At 63.3% G+C, this 15,570-nt stretch overlaps 2 protein-coding genes across 2 annotated transcripts; one reads left to right on the forward strand and one right to left on the reverse strand.

Moving 5' to 3' along the window:
- Positions 1 to 5,508: 5,508 nt before the first annotated feature.
- On the forward strand, positions 5,509 to 10,976 carry EPS8L3 (EPS8 signaling adaptor L3). The gene is made up of 18 exons (XM_063418702.1): positions 5,509 to 5,579; positions 5,813 to 5,884; positions 5,979 to 6,052; positions 6,139 to 6,203; positions 6,283 to 6,438; positions 6,970 to 7,107; positions 7,180 to 7,265; positions 7,865 to 8,120; positions 8,203 to 8,305; positions 8,383 to 8,447; positions 9,054 to 9,128; positions 9,246 to 9,394; positions 9,485 to 9,697; positions 9,782 to 9,878; positions 9,993 to 10,106; positions 10,191 to 10,270; positions 10,362 to 10,494; positions 10,765 to 10,976. The coding sequence occupies exons 1-18, from the start codon at positions 5,509 to 5,511 to the stop codon at positions 10,780 to 10,782; spliced, it is 1,965 nt and encodes a 654-aa protein (XP_063274772.1). The 3' UTR covers positions 10,783 to 10,976.
- A 650-nt stretch (positions 10,977 to 11,626) lies between these two features.
- LOC134561303 (glutathione S-transferase Mu 5-like) lies at positions 11,627 to 14,375 on the reverse strand. The gene is made up of 8 exons (XM_063418182.1): positions 14,264 to 14,375; positions 13,135 to 13,210; positions 12,979 to 13,043; positions 12,825 to 12,906; positions 12,358 to 12,458; positions 12,125 to 12,220; positions 11,936 to 12,046; positions 11,627 to 11,853 (listed from the first exon to the last, which is right to left on the reverse strand). Exons 1-8 carry the CDS (start codon positions 14,294 to 14,296, stop codon positions 11,758 to 11,760), a joined length of 660 nt encoding a protein of 219 aa, XP_063274252.1. The 5' UTR covers positions 14,297 to 14,375; the 3' UTR covers positions 11,627 to 11,757.
- Positions 14,376 to 15,570: the final 1,195 nt, after the last annotated feature.

Genomic DNA, 15,570 nt, shown 5'->3' on the forward strand with positions numbered 1-15,570 from the left:
TGTTCCTCAAAGTGAATCACCTGGCTTTGCTCTTCCCTTGCCTTTGCCATCTGTTGCTGGCAGGGACATCCAGCATCTTCCAAACCAGGATGAGAAGTTTGATGAGGATTTGGGCTGGGTTCAGACTGGAGGTGCTGCCTCGGGCTGGCAAACCAGGGACAAAGCCTGAGTGAGTGTCCATGACTCCAGAGGCTGGACACTTATTGATGATTGATAGAGCGATCGGAAGACTGATTCAGTGATCAGAAATCGATTTAAGACAGATTTTCCAAAAGCTTATACACTGTTTCAGGAAAGTTAATAATTACCCACTACAGTAACCAGGTTAAAGATCATACACACAACTCACACACTTTACAACGTCTTTTGCCTGCAGAAGTTTTGATTGAATCTCCTCTCTTCCCATAAGCAGGTTTAATCCCATCTTCTGTAATCTTCAAAGCTCTGTTTGTTCCTGTTGTGGCACCTTGGTTATCAAACCAGCTGTGCTAATTAGGTCTGTTCGACTCTCTGTCTTGTGTGTTCCCACAAATACTCTTCTTCAAAAAATCACATTTTGGACCAACTTTAGGACCTGTTCAACCCATTCCTGTATGGAAAGTGGTCCTGGATATTCACCTCATCCAGGGCACAGCCCTCCTGATGTCCAGCAGAAGCTGCACTGGCTGGAACGGGATGAGTTCCTCCTGCTGTTCAGCTTCCCACAGGAGCTAAACAATAGGGAAGGTCAAACACTTTCCATTCCTAATATTTATCAATGGAATTATGTTTTCTGGCAGAAAACAGTTGAATTTTGGGGAGGAAAAAATAAGCCTGGACTATGTTGGGAGCAGTGCTGGGGGGCCTGGGACAGCTGGGCTCCGGTCCTGAGGCTTCCGTGGGGTGTGAGCGATGCCCACTGATGGCAGGAGCAGCAGTGGGGGTTTTGTAAAACACATCACAGTGCCCCTCACCCTGCTCCAAACAGCTCCCAAACACCCTCCTGGGAGCTCTGTGCCCTTCTTCCACCCCTTCCTGCCCAGCTCCCACCCCGAGGGAGAAAGAACCCACAGGTGATTCCGATGTGGGAGGAGGAACCTCCCACCCGATTCCCAGGGAAGCTCCTGCCGGGGTTCTCCCCACCCCGCACCCCACTGAGGGCACTGCTCCCCCTTTCACAACTTCCTCCAGAGCTTCTCCCTCGGGTGCAACACCCCCAACCCGTGCTGAGTGTCACGTTCCACACCCATCCCCCTCCCCAGGGGGTTCCCAACCCGATCCCAGCGCCCACGGGATCCCCAGGAATGCTGACTCAGCAGCACCTTCCCACGGGAAGGGAAGGGAATATTTGGGGGTTTTTCTCCTAGAAAAACTCTGACTTGCACCCTGGATCCCATTCTGCTCCCCATCATGGCCATAAGCTCAGAGTCCCCAGGTTCATCCATGGGGACGATGGGTTTGGGTTTCTGACCAGCTCCAGGTGCTCCATCCACCCAAAAAACTCACATTGTTTCCTTCCAGAGAAGAGTTGGGATTCCTGAGCTTTGCTCAGCACCTTTTGCTGCCATTCCAGGACCCCATTGGGTTGCTCAGATCCCAGGATGGGGAATTTAGGGCTCATCCCTAAATTTGGGGGGAATTTAGGGGTGGAAGAACATTCCGAGGCCCAGATCCCACTACTAAAGAGGTGCTGCTCTGGCAGAGCATGTCAGGAATATCTTGGATTAGGTTTTCCCCTGCTTGTGGAAGCGATGAGGAGCAGGGAAGGGCTGGGAAGCAGGATGGAGAAGTAAAAAAGACACCAGCTCTCCCATGAGGGAATTCATCCCAAATGCCACAATGGGAGGAGAAAAAGCCAATTTCCAGCTTTCCTTGCTTCCCTCACTTGGATCCCAGGGTATCAGGGACCCACTCCCCATGCTGGAGATGAACATGGAATAACTGTGGAGGTTACTGGTCAGTGTGACAATATCCTGACAATATCAGTGTGACCTCCCTGAGCTCCCTCCTTGCCCTTACCTGGCCATGCTCAGCCTTCCCCTGGCACCTGGAGCATGGGAAATGTGGGAAACACCTCCAGAGCCTCTCAGGATTCTCACGGCCTTGGCCACCCCCGAGCAGAATTTAACCTGCACATTTGCATGCCTTCATCACCTCTAATTAAATCTGTGGTGCCACTGTCCTTTCAGCCCCCACTGTCCCTGGAAATCCCCGGGCTGTGCTGCCAGATGAGGGATGGTGGGAAGAAAACAGGATGGGTCCCACACACAGGAGTGGCCACGGGCACGTTGGTTTTTCCCTCTTCACGCTAAAAAGAAGGTTGTTGCAGGTTTGTGGCCAAAGCCATGGGGTCGTGGAGGAAAACCAGCTCTTTTTGTGGCCATGGGGCTCCTGGCCTGTCCCTGAGCTGGGATCAAAGCTCAGATCACCCGAGTGACAGGTCCCCAACGCTCTGCAGCACGTGCAGCTCCCACACTGAAATCCAAAACATTTCTATTTCAACCTCCTCAAGGCAAAAATCTGATGGTGTGAAGGTCACAGGGCTCCAGCCAGGAGCCACCAGCTGTGGACACCCCTGGCTGAGCCAGGCACAGGCACAGCACTCCCAGAGTCCCCCAGATGTCACCCCCTCACCACCTCCATCACCCTTTGGAAATGGGAGAGGGAAAATAAATCAGCCTCCAGGATGTCACAGGGGGAGTGGGGAAGCCAACGGATTAAAAAAAACCCGGATTTTGTCGTGTTTCTCTGAAGAGATGGGATCAGCAGCACACGGGGAAAACCAGGACAAGCCAGAGCAATGTGGGCCAGGACACCCCACAGCCACTGAGCCCACAGCACCAGGCTCAGGGCTGGGACTTCAAGGGGCTCTCTTGGGGTGACTCCAAGGACATCCCCAGGGAAGTGAGGGGCTTGGTGGCAGCACTGAAACGGGACCTTCAGGAATGGAAGAGGAGATGCAACACCCAGTGACACCCACCACAAAGGGACCAGCATGGTGACAGGGACCAGCAGGGTGAGGCTGGCAGGGTGATGGGGACCAGTAGAGTGACCAGGACTAGCAGGGGATTGTGCCAGGGTGACCATGCCAGGGTGATCATGAACCAGGGATGGGCCAAACAAGACGTGGAGGCAGGGTGACAGTGAAGTGTCACCAGGCATCCTTCTATCTTTTCCTGTCACCCCAAAGGAGCGTGTGAGCCCAGCAGCTGTGACAGCTGGGACATAAACTTGTCACTGTCACTACCAAGGAGACCCCGTGGAGGGCAGGACCTGTGGATCTGAGCACCTCTGAGAGGCACAGCCCTGGGGCTGTGCTTGGTGCCATGACACCCATGCCGTGGGTGTGACCCAGGGAGACTGATCCCACAGAGTCTCCCAGCCCCTGAGGGGTTAAACGTCCCCAGCCATCCTCAAAATGACGAAGAGACGCTGGTCCCCAGCAATTAGGTGACAGATGCGGGTACACCGCAGCCCTGCTGGTGACGTGAGGACGGATCCAGGCTGGCTGGCGGTTTGTCCCTGGCTGGCACCCAGCCCCCGGAGCCGCAGCTGCTTCCCGGCCCCGCGGCCGCATGGCACCTGGCCGGGAGCGATGTGTCACCGGGAATTCCACACACCCTGTGCCCCCCTCTGCCGGGTGACCCCCCGAATTCCCCAGCCCCGTGTTGTCTCTGGGGTGGGGCTTGGTCAGGTGTCTCCAGTGGGGACAGGGTGATGTCCCCACACCGAGCTGGGTGTGCAGTGACCCTCCCCAGGAGCAGAACAGGGGGTGCAGATCGAGGCCATCTCTCTCCACAAAGCAGCTGCTCTTTGGGGTCAGTTCACAGATTTTGCCCATTTTGGTGCTGGGGGTTTCAAAACCTGAAATGGGAAAAGATTTCTGCGTCTCCAGAAGCCTCCGAGCCCTTCCTGGCTCTTCCCAAGGGGTTGGTGTCTCCTGGGGATTTCCCGAGCCTGGGGAAGGACGAGGGGGACACAGCCGGGATAGGGATGTGCAGGGAATTGTGGCCTCCAGCTGGGAATTGAGGAGAAAAACAACTAAAAGGGGGGTTTGTAGTGTATCTGCAGACGGTGCCGTTCCTAGTTTAGCCTGTGGGGTGACTGGGAGGAGCTGGGACGGGGCGGGGCGAGGGGTGGGGATGGACGGGCCACGGTCCCGCCGTGCGCTGGGTGCTGCCGGGGGGGTCGCAGCGGTAAATCGGGAGGGGGGGCTGGGCTTTTGAGGGAATGTAACCCGAAATCTGCCACGGGGACCGCAGGCGGCCCCGTGTGTCCCCTGCCCTGAGAAGTGTCACCCAAATGTCCCCAGCGCCAGGGACTCCGGTGGTGTCGGAGGCGTCAGCAGGACGTGGGACCCTGCACATCTGGGGCTCCACATCTGGGGGCGGCATACAGCGGGGGGGTTTGCACAGCTCGGGGGGGTCACACGAGTGCCACACACCTGAGGCTCCCCGGCTGGGGACGGTGGCTGCGCCTCTGAGGGGGCTGCACATCTGGGGCGGTCACACATCTGGCGCTCCCCACCTGCGGGGTCACACATCTGGCGGGACACATCTGGAGGGTGACACATCGGGGACGCGGCGACGCGGGAACGTGCTGCCCCCTCGTGGCCGCAGCTGGGACTGCACCCCGCCCCTCCCCCAATGGGGAAACTGAGGCACGACCCTTCCCCCGGCCCCCCTTCCCCGCCCCCTCTGGGGGGAATTCGCAGCTCCCCAAAGTCTGTTCCTCCTGGTTCTGCCCGTGTGTGTCTGCTGGGTCCCCGAACGCCCCCAAAGGGGGTCCCTGCTCCTGTAACCCCGGGGGGATGCAGGACCCCGGGGTCCCTCCGTGGTGGGGTCAGTTTGCTCCACAAACCTGAGAAAAAACCGGAGAGAGAATTCAGGCTGGATGTGACAGCCTGAGGGACTGGGGAGCGCAGATGGGACCTTCGGGGACACAGGGGGCACGGCCCGGCTGATCCATCACCCCTCAAGCTGCACCGGAGAAGCCAAAAGGCTTTAAATGAACCCAGATCCCACAGCTCTGTGCCGGGAGAGGGGGCTCAGCGGGTCACTGCAATCCCACAGACACGACCCCGGCCACCCAGTGTCCCCCGGCCACCCCGTGCCCCCCAGCCCAGCTGACCCCACGGCTCCGGGGATGAAGACCCCGTGCATCCATCCATCACCCAAATCCTGGATCCCCCCCGGATCCACCCCCTTCCTCAGCACAATCCTGGGAGGATTTTCCTGGCAGTGACAGCTTCGGGATGAGCCCGGGATTGCTCCGCGGGCAAGGGCACAGAGTCCTGCGGGTGACAGGGCTGGGTCCTGCCAGGCGAGACGTCACCGACACCCAGCCCCGGGGTGGGGGACACTGGGGTGGGGGCACCCCGGGGTGCGTTCCCCGCTGGATGCCCCGGGGCCAGCACGGGGTGGGGGGCCCCGGGTGATTGCAGAGGTGGTGGCTGTGGCAGGTGGTTTTGTCCCCCCCGTCCCTCCCCCGCTTTAACGAGAGGGCAAAGAGCAGGTGGGTGCGGTGCCGATGACGAGCCCTGTCCCCTGCCCGTGTCACCCTCCGCAGCCGCAGCCCGAGCAGCGGAGCCAGCGATCGCGGTGAGCGGGGACACCCCGGGGCAGCGACCCGATCCCGGGACATTGGGGGTCTGCTCCGGCCGCTGGGTGACCCCCCCGGGGCTGGGATGGAGCGGAGGGACTGCGGATGGAGGGTCAGGGGGGTCCTGGTGGCGACGGCAGCGTCCGGGGTGGGGAGCGGGGTGGCATGTCCCTCAGGCGGTTGGGGACGCATTGGGGGTGACACAGGGACCATGCCCAGGCTCCCACAGCAGGATCGAGACGCTCTTGCTGCTCCCCGGCGAGATGGGAGAACCCTTGGGCCGCTGGAGCAGCAGCCTGTCACGGTGAGCACCAGGGGGAGGCGGGTCCCTCCGTGGGACCCCCAAGGCTGGGCGGGGGAGGGGTGCAGGGGCTGTGAAGGTCCCTCTGTCCATCCAGGGGTGAATATGACGACAGGACCCCGCTCCAGCATTCCAACAGCTTCGTCCGCCTCACCGGGAAAAGCATCTACAGTGAGTGAGGGCTGCCTCCCAAAACCCCCTCTGACCCCCCCGCCACCTGTCCTGTCCCTGTCCCCTCACCCTGCGTGTGCCCTCAGACCAGCGCAAGGACTACGGGCAGACCCTGCTCAAGCCCCAGAACGATTTCCAGCACCACGTTGAGGTACAAGCTCCCTCAAGCTGCCCCGCACCCCCAGCCCCTCCAGGGCTCCCCTGTGACAGCGGGCACCATGTCCCCCCAGCACCTGGTGACGATGCGCCTGGAGCGGGGCCTCCGCAGCGCCGAGGACTGCCTGAGCCGCCTGCGGGACCTGGAGCAGCAGGGCCGGCTCTGGGGGCAGGATGTCATCCTGGCAGTCAAGGACCAGGAGCTGGTGCTGAGCGACATGGAGAGCAAGGTACCCCGGGCAGGGCACTCGCAGAGCCTGCCACCCTCTGGGCAGGGAACCCTTCGGTGGTGTGACCCCACAAAGCCTGGTGCCCCCTGAACCCCGGTATCCCCCAAGCAAGGCAACCCCAAAGCCCAGCTCTCCTCAGCCAGGACACGCCTTGAATCTCGGTACTGGTGGGTCAGGGCATCCCCAAATCCCGGTACCCCCAGGCCAGGGTATCCCCTAAATCCTGGGATCCCCTGGCTATGGGAACTCCCCAAATCCCAGTCCTCCTGATCCCCTTTTGGTATCCCCAAACCCCAGTACTGCCCCCCAACCCCGGCCCAATCTGGGCAACCCCCCAGTCTGGCACACACAATCCTGCCCCACCCCCAGACTCAGCCCCCAAACTCTGCTATCCCCCTCCTATGCCACCCCACCACCCCCATTAACCCTCAGACCCCACAAGCCCGATCCCCACAATCCCACTTGCACCCCTTTAACCCTTTCCTAGCCGTTCGGGTGGGGGAGCTGAGCACTCCGTTCTCCCCCTTCCAGGAGGAGCTGGAGGCTTTCCCGCTGGGAAGCGTGCAGGGATGCTCTGCCGGGCTGGACAACACCGTGCTGGCGGTCACTGTCCAGGAGAGGAACCCGCCGGGGACCAGCGTGCTGCTCTTCCAGTGCCAGCGGCTGGGGGTGAGCCCAGCGGGGGCAGGGATGGGGGGCAGCCCCCCGGAATGGGGGCTGATGGCAGGGGGTCCGTGCCAGGCAGAGACGCTGAGCAGCAGCCTGGAGAAGGTGCTGAGGCAGAGGAAGGAGGAGCAGAGCAGTCACTACGGGCACAGGTATGGAGGGTAAGTGGGTCTGCGATCCCTCCCTGCAGACAGCTCGGCTGGGCCCCCAAGGTTCGCTCCCCAAAGTTGTGGTGAGTGTGGCCATGGGGTCTCCTTGTGGTCCCCCAAAGAGCCCTGTGGGCACAGCCCCCTCCTGAGGGGCCTTTCCCCAGTGCCCCGTCCTGGCTCAGCTCGCCCATCTATCCCAACCCCCCCAGCCCATCCACGGGCTCAGCCTCCCTCCTACCCCTCCTATTCCATCCCCATGGGCCCAACCCCCCCATCCCATCCACAGGTTCAGTTCCCCCCTCCCACTCCCTCCTCCTCATCCCCATGGGCACAGACCCCCCCGCCCGTGCCACCCCTGAGCTCGGTGTCCCCTCATCCCCACGGGCACAGGGTGTTCCCCACTCCATTTCCCATCGCTGGGAAATCACCCCCATCACCCCCTCTCCTCCTGCCTCAGCCTCCTCCCTCTCACCCCCACACCCCGTCCTTGGGATCAGCCCCACTCCCGCCCCATCGCCCCGCACACGAACCCATCTCCGCACCCAGCACCGCCTCCCCGGGCTCAGCCCGCCCTCACCTTCCCCCTCCCGGTCCCTCCTGCCCCGGAGCAGCCCGGACACGCCGCCGAGCCCGGTGCCCCCGTACGCGGCCCCGGAGAGCCGGGCAGAGCCCCTCGAGCCCCCCCAGCGTGGGCCGCGCTCCTCCGACCACCGCGGGTCTCGGGCGGGACCGCACCGTGCCTCAGTTTCCCCAGGAGCAGGGGGCGGTGCTGGGGACCCTGAGGTGTCACCAGACGCGCCGGACCCCCCGCGGGTGCCACGGGCCCAGCCCCCGGCCCAGGCTGTGTCCCAGGTGGAGCGAGATGTTGTAAGTCCCAACCCACCCGACCCCCAGGGATGGGGGCACCGCAGCCTCCACCCAGCACACACCGCCCCCCCTGCACCCACAGGAGGTTCTCAACCACGTCCTGGACGACCTGGACCTCTTCGTACGCCGGCTGAAGACGGCCCTGGGCTCGGCCAGCACGAAGAAGAAGCAAAAGAAGAAGCCGGGTAGGAAGGGAGGGGAGTGTCCTTGGGGGACTGCTTGGGGTCCCAGCCCGGTGCCAGACACAGCTCTGCCCCTCCAGCACTGCCCCCGAAGGACGCGTACACGGATTTCTTCCAGAAGGTGAAATACGCCCTCAACCTCGTGGTAGGTCTCGCTGGGCTGGGTGGGGGCGCTTGGGGGAGCGGGCGGATCTGGGGAGGGGGGATAAATGGGAATAGGGGGCTGTGTGGGGATGGGGGGCTATGAGGGAATGGGGGCTGTGGACAACCGGGGAAGAGCGTGGGGAAAGGGCATCTGTAAGGGTGGAGGGGGCTGTGGGGATAGAGGGGCTGTGGGGACACCATGCAAGGATGGGGGGACTGTGGGGATAGGGGGCTGTGCGGGGATGGGGGGCTGTGCAGGGCTATGTGGGGTGGAGGGGCTGCATGGGGTGGAGGGGCTGTGCGGGGCAGAGGGGCTGTGTGGGGTGCAGGGGCTGTGTGGGGATAGGGGGGCTGTGTGGGGGGGATGGGGGGCTGTGTGGGGTGCAGGGGCTGTGTGGGGATGGGGGGCTATGTGGGACAGAGGGGCTGCGTGGGGTGAGGGAGCTGTGGGGGAACCGAGGGGCTCTGTAGGGATGGAGGGGCCATATGGGGACAAGGGTCTGTGTGGGTGTGGGTGGACAGGGGGGCTCCCTGGGGTTGGGGGGGCTGTGTGAGGACAGAGGGGCCCCGAAGGGACACCCCGATGGGACACCCTTCCCCCCCCCAGGGCCGGACCCACCCGAACGTGACGGAGCCCGACCCCCGCGAGCTGCTGCACCTCATCTTCTCGGCTCTGTCCTTCGTGAGTGCCCCCAGACGGGTCCCACCCCGCAGAATGTGAGGCTGGTGGGCGCCACCCCTCACTCCCCCCGTGCTGGGGGTCCGTTTGGGGGCGCTGCTCCATCCCCGGCCCCTGCAGGTCCTGGCCCACTGCCCCAGCCCCGGCCTGGCCCCTGCCGTGGAGAGTCCGCTGCTGCTGCCGGAGGCGCTGCAATTCCTCGAGGAGAACCTGGGCGATGACGACTACGGCGTCTGGAAGAGCCTCGGCACTGCCTGGAGCAAGTCCAGGTGCGGTCCAGCCCTCCGACACCGGGAAAGGGGGTCTGGATTTGAGGGGGGTCACAACACCCACCCCGGTGTCCTCCCCGATGGTTGCAGGGCCGAGTACCCCAACAGTGCCCAGGTGCCCGCGTACACCCCGGTTTTTTCTGACGGGTGGCTGCCCCCCGTGATGGAGCAGGAGCGCCACGGGGGCCTCCAGGACACCCCGCCGCCTGCCTCAGTTTCCCCAGCTCACTTGCGACGCCCTTCCCACTCCCTGTCCCCGGCGCAGTCACCGGCCACCGGCTGGAGGGACAATCCCAGCCAAGTGTAAGTGTCCCCCTTTCCCTAGGGATGCGGAGGGTCGGGGTAAGATTTGGGCTGGGTGTTGATCCACCCCCTCACCACTTCCAGATCCCCCCTCCCTGCCCAGGGGCTGGTCCGGGCTCTGTACGACTTCCAGGCTAGGAATTCGCAGGAGCTGAGCGTCAGGAAGGGGGACACGCTGCAGGTAGAACCGGCGGGGGGTGGGTCCCGGTGCCCTCCATGGGTGCTTGTGGGGAGGACGAGGTTGGCACCCCGGGGCCCTGGCCCCCCACCCTGCCCCCCTTGTCACCTCCCGCAGGTCTTGGACCAGCAGAGGAAGTGGTGGCTGGTGCAGGACGAGTGGGGGGACAGGGGGCACGTCCCGGGCAACATCCTGGAGCCCCTCCCGGAGCCGGGGCACGGCGCCAGAGAGGTGGGTGTCCCCTCTCCCCGCCTTCCCGCGCCCCCCCACCAGGAGGGGGTGGCCGATGTCCCCTCCCTTTGTCCCCCGCTCCAGGACAGTCCCCCCACCCTGCAACCCAACTCCTCGCCGGCAGAGGTGACAGCCTGGCTGATGGACAAGGGCTTCTCGCGGATGTAGGTGTTCCCCTGAGCCCCCTCCCCCCAAACCCCGCCGGGGTCCATTTGGGGGTGGGGGCGAGCCCGGCTCACCCCTGCCCGCCCGCAGCACGGTGCGGACTCTGGGGGTGCTGCGGGGGCACGAGCTGCTGCAGATGAGCCCGGCCGAGCTGCGAGGGGTCTGTCCCGAGGAGTGGCGGAGGGTGCTCTTCAAGCTGTCCCCCATCAGGACATCCCTGGAGGTGAGGGACTCCCACCCCCGCACCCCCAGCCCATCTCGGGACTTTCGCACTCTCAGCCCCACGGCCCCTCCCCACCCCCGGGGCCAGCCTTGAGGGTGAGGGACCTCCATCCCTGCGACCCGTCCCCAGCCCAGGGTGGGCGTGGGACCCCCGGGCCCACACTCCTCACCCCCAGGCTTTCCCTGTGGGTGAAGGACCCTCATGCCCACGCCCCGTCCCCATCCCGGAGCTCCCCACACACAGACACTTCTCCCACCCCCTTCTCTGCAGGTCGGTCCCAGGGACTGAGCCACCGAGGCCACGCTGATGTCCCCAGCGTGTCCCCGCCCCGGGTGGAGCACCCTGGGCACGGCTGGACTCGGGGGCGAACCCACCCCCAACATCCCGCCTGGCCCCCACCCCTTGAAATCAGAGAATCCCCCAAAGGCAGCGGTGACACAGGGCTCGGGGACGTGCCCCCCGCCCAGGAGGGCTCCTGGGGACCCCCGCCCAAAGGAAGCAGGGGGGCAGGGAGGCACCCCCTCGGCGGGGTCAGGCGCTGTGAAATGACTTCGCACCCCCAAAATGTGAAGCGACTGATGTGGAAAATAAAAGTGACGGCAGTGGGGTGTGCAGAGTCTGGGGGTCACCCCGGGGGCAGGGAGAGGGACGGGGGAGGGGGAACAGGGGGACGGGGACAGGGCAGGAAGAGGGACGAGGGCAGGGAGGGGACACAGCAGTTCACCCCCCCCCACCGCACCCAAGGCTCATCCCTGCTCCCCACCTTTGCCAGCTGATGGCAGCGAGGGGCTCCTGGGGACAGGGCTGTCCCCAGCCCACCCCACTCAGCACCCTGGGTGGGTGGCACGGCACCAACGCTCCCTCCCCCCAGCCTTTGTCAGGGCTGCCTCATTAGAGCTCATTAGGAACGCGCTAACGAGGAGCGGGGGTGGGAAGAGCAGAGGTGCAGCGCTCCTTTCCCAGAGCAGCGAGGGAGGGCTGAGCTCGTGCCCCCAAACCAAACCAGCCCCTGAGACTGAGCCCCTTGGGGCAGGGACCCCCCTTACCCCACACCCCCCACCCCCCACCCCAGCCATGGGTGGGGGCCACCTCAGTGCCCCCCAACACCACAAGACCTGTGGGGGACTCAGGGTGCCACATCTACAAAGGACTTTATTGTCTTGGGGGGTGTCATGCCAGCGGTGCCATCCCCCCCCAAGGATGGAGGATGTTGTGGGGGCTGCGTTAGGACTCCCCCCACCCTCTGAGCCCCATGCTGAGCTCCTACAACTTCTTGTTGCCCCACTTGGCCATCTTGTTGTTGATGGGCATCTTCTGGAAACGGCTGGACTTCATGTAGGCAGCCACCTTCTCCAGAGCCTGGGGACACACACGGAGCGTCAGGGATGCCCCTGCCGCGGCAGCCCCCACCCAGGGGAGACCTCGGGGTGCCCCTGCTCACCCCAAAGCGCTCCATGAAGTCCTTGAGGTTCTTGAAGGGCTCCAGGCACTTGGGCTCAAAGATGCGGTTCTGATCCAGCACGTCGAACATGAGGAAGTCTACGAAGGTCAGCTGGGGACACCGGGGGGACACAGTGAGGACAAGCCCCCTCCCCAGCCCCCTCAGCCCCCTCGGCGCTCCTGGCAGTACCTTCTCCCCTGCAAACCACTTTCTGTCCCCCAAGAAGTTGGAGAAGAGCTTCAGCTTCCCTGGGAGCTGCTCCAGGTAGCCCGGCTTGAGCTTCTCCTGAGGGAGGAAGGAAGGGGTGAGGATGGGCAGCCCCAGCCTGCCACCCTGGGCAGCACCTCCCAGTATGGGGTCCCCAGGGCTGGCACGGGGTCCCCAGTGCTGGCACGGGGTCCCCCAGCCTGCAGGACACTCACAAACTCAGGGTTGTAGCAGATCATGACAAGGCTCATGCGGAAATCCATGATCTGGTTCTCCAGCATGTCCACACGCCGGGTCTCCTCCTCTGTCTCACCACCTACACAGGGCGATGTCAGTGCAGGGGGCCCAAACCCCCCCTGACCCCAGTCCTGCTGCTCCAAACCCCCCTGACCCCAGCTCTACTTCATTAAACTCCAGCTCCACGCCCATGCTCACCCTGACTCCAACCCATACCCCAATCCAACTCCAACCCCAAACCAAGCCCAACCGAACCCCAATTCAATTCCAACCCTACTCCAATCCCACCTCCAACCCTGCTTCAATTCCAACTCCCAACCCAACCCTAAGACTAACTCTACTCCAACCCCAACTCAATTCCGACCCTACTCCAACCCCAGCTTCAATCCAAGCCCAACCCAAGGGAACTCCAATTTAATTCCAGTCCCGCTCCAGTCCCACTCACACATGCCGTGCTTGCGGGCGATGTAGCGCAGGATCGCGTTGCTCTGGGTCAGCTTGGTGGGGCCGTCGATGAAGTAGGGGAGCTGAGGGGACAGAGGGGCATGGGGACACCGGGACACCCCCAGTCACAGCCCCCCCAGCTCCAGAGCACCTACGTTGGGGAAGTCAAGGCCCAGCTTCTCCTTCTCGTTGATCCATTGGCTCTTATCGTAGTCTGGAGCTGGAAGGGAAGGGGGGGCTGGGTGATGTCGTGTCCTCCCCAAGAGCCAGAGAGGTTGAGGGGGGTGTGGGGACCCCCTGAGCCCCCTCACCCTCCCCACAGCTGTAGAGCTTGTCCTCATAGGGCGTCTCCGTGTACTCCAGGAGCAGGCGGATGGCGTGGGCGAGCTGGGGAGCAGGGTCAGTGAGGCACCCCAAAAACATCCCCCACACGTGAGCCCAGAACTGGCTCACATGTGGGGAAACTGAGGCACAGGAGAGGGCAAACTGCACCCCCTTCCCAGTACCCCCAGTCAGCACCCCCTGCACAGGGGGACCCCCACCCCAAAAGCAACATCCTCCCACCCCCAAGTGCAGCAGGATCCCCCCCCAGTCCCCCCGCAAGACATCCCAGACTGTCCCCAAAGGATCATGGACACCTCCAACAGCTTCTCCAAAAGACCTGAGGGTCCCTGCAGACCCCCCAGGAGACCAGAGGGACCCCTGCAGCTCCTGCCAAGGTTGGGAAGGCAGCCCAAGACCTCCCAAAAGCCCAGAGGGACTCCCACAGACCCACCTCAGCCCCCCCAAGGATGACCCCCTTGCAGTCCCCCCCAAGACTAATGGTCCACCACAACCACCTCCCCCAAAAACCAGAGGGATTCCCAAAACATGCCCCAAAAACATAGGAGACCCCCGAAGACCCCCCCCAGACTCCCCGAAGGCACCCCCCAGCCGTTCCAAGCCCAAAGGGACCCCCCGCAGTCCCCTACAGGATCAGTGGGACCCCCGACGACCCCTAAAAGCTCAGAGGGATCCCCACAGCCCCCCTAAGGCAAAAGGGAAGCCCACAGCCCCCACCCCCCAAACCAGAAGCGCCCCCACGTCACGCCAAAAGCTCAAAGGGACCCCACAAACCCCCCGAACATCCCCTGCAGCCCCCGAACGACCAAAGGGACCCCCGGAGACCCTCCGCAGCCCCCCAAAAGACCGCGGGGAACCCCGAAGAGCCCCTAAATCCCCCGAAAAAGCGCAAGCGGAGCTCCCCGGTCCCCCTCAGGAAGCCTCGCGGTCCCCGCAGCCCCCTCCCCGCGGGTCCCCGGGGGGGATGGCGGGTCCCCGAGGCGATGGCGGGTCCCCGAGGGGGTGGCGCGTCCCCGGGGGGATGGCGGGTCCCCGGGAGGGTGGCGGGTCCCCGGGGGGGATGGCGGGTCCCCGGGGGGTGGCGGGTCCCCCACTCACGCCGCGGATGTCCCAGTACCCCAACACCGCCATGGCGCGCGCGATCTCCGCCCCGCCCCCCGCGTGACTCGGCCACGCCCTGCCCGCAGCGGGGTTGGGGGCGGGGCTTGGGGTGAACTTGGGGCGGGGCTTAGGGCGGGGCTTAGTTGCGAGTTTAGGGGCGTGGCGTGGGCGCTGCTTGTGGGCGGGGCTTGGGCGGGGCTTAGTGGTGAACTTAGGGGCGGGGTTTGGGGGTGTTGCTTGTGGGCGGGGTTTGTGGGCGGGGCTTTAAGGGCCCGCAGCTCCTCGGGAGTCCCCGTTACCCCGGCTGTTATAAATACATACTACAAAAGTGGCTTTTCGTAAACATCAAGATGAATTCTGTATGTCTAATGTTTGTTTTTATTTCTGCTATTAGCAAAGCGAGGCACAGTAGCGATAGGTGATCCAGTGTGCCTGAACTGGCTGCATGGTTGGGGTAACACCCAGTGAAGGTGTAATGACCCCTGCTACTGCCAGCTATCAGCGCCTGCTGTCTGAGGAAAGCACGGACCGAGGCCCAGACTGGAGGTGATAATAAAACCCCAGCCGAGAAACATGCGTGCTCTAAACAGGCGGACCCAAGGGGGAACCACGCTGAATAGTTTGTGAAACAAACGTGAATATGCCACCGGGTGATGTAATAGAAAAGGTATTTAGGAGCATCTCCGAGATAGTTGGTGTGCTCTTGGCTGAACGCCAAGCACGCGGCCGCTTAACCCGTTGTTTTATCTCTGTCTCGTATTGCCTTTTTATTAAACCTTTTACATTTTACCAGGAAAGTGAACCTCGTTTTTCACACGGAAGTCCCCCTTACACTGGGGGTCTGCAACCCCCCAAGCTCCGTGGGGTCCCCCGTAACAGAGGGCTGTGTGACAGCCCCTCCGTCCATATGGAACCCCCTTATCCTGGGGACTCCACACCCCCTCAAACTCCACGGAATTCCCTACATCCCGGGAGTTCTGCGACCCTCCCCTCCCCATGGGAACTCCCTTATCCTGGAGTGTCTGTGACCACCCCAAGTTCTATGGGGTTCGCCCTTAACAGGGGGCTCTGTGACCCTCCCCATCCCCGTGGCTTTGCGACCCCCTAAATGTGGTCCTCCTTATCCTGGGGGTTCTGTGACACACCCCATCCATCCCCAAGGGAGCACTTTATTCTGGGGGCACTGCAACCCCACAAACTCCGTGGGGTCCCCTTATTCTGGGGCTCTGCAGCCTCTAAATTCCATGGGTTCCCCCTTTTCCTGGGAGCCTCGTGACCCCTCGAACTGCATGGGAACCCCCTTA

This window comes from Prinia subflava, chromosome 23, assembly GCF_021018805.1.
Source record: "Prinia subflava isolate CZ2003 ecotype Zambia chromosome 23, Cam_Psub_1.2, whole genome shotgun sequence".
Classification (NCBI taxonomy): domain Eukaryota; kingdom Metazoa; phylum Chordata; class Aves; order Passeriformes; family Cisticolidae; genus Prinia; species Prinia subflava.

Bases quoted from the DNA above. Each gene is read 5' to 3' on its own strand.
- EPS8L3 (XM_063418702.1), top strand. From the start codon at position 5,509: ATGACGAGCCCTGTCCCCTGCCCGTGTCACCCTCCGCAGCCGCAGCCC. The intron at 5,580-5,812 runs GTGAGCGGGGAC...CTCCCACAGCAG, and splicing joins CAGCGGAGCCAGCGATCGCG to GATCGAGACGCTCTTGCTGC. The intron at 10,271-10,361 runs GTAGGTGTTCCC...GCCCGCCCGCAG, and splicing joins GACAAGGGCTTCTCGCGGAT to CACGGTGCGGACTCTGGGGG.
- LOC134561303 (XM_063418182.1), bottom strand. From the start codon at position 14,296: ATGGCGGTGTTGGGGTACTGGGACATCCGCGGC. The intron at 13,044-13,134 runs GTGAGGGGGCTC...CTTCCCTTCCAG, and splicing joins GCTCTACAGCTGTGGGGAGG to CTCCAGACTACGATAAGAGC. The intron at 11,854-11,935 runs GTGAGCAGGGGC...GTGTGTCCCCAG, and splicing joins ACTTCATGGAGCGCTTTGGG to GCTCTGGAGAAGGTGGCTGC.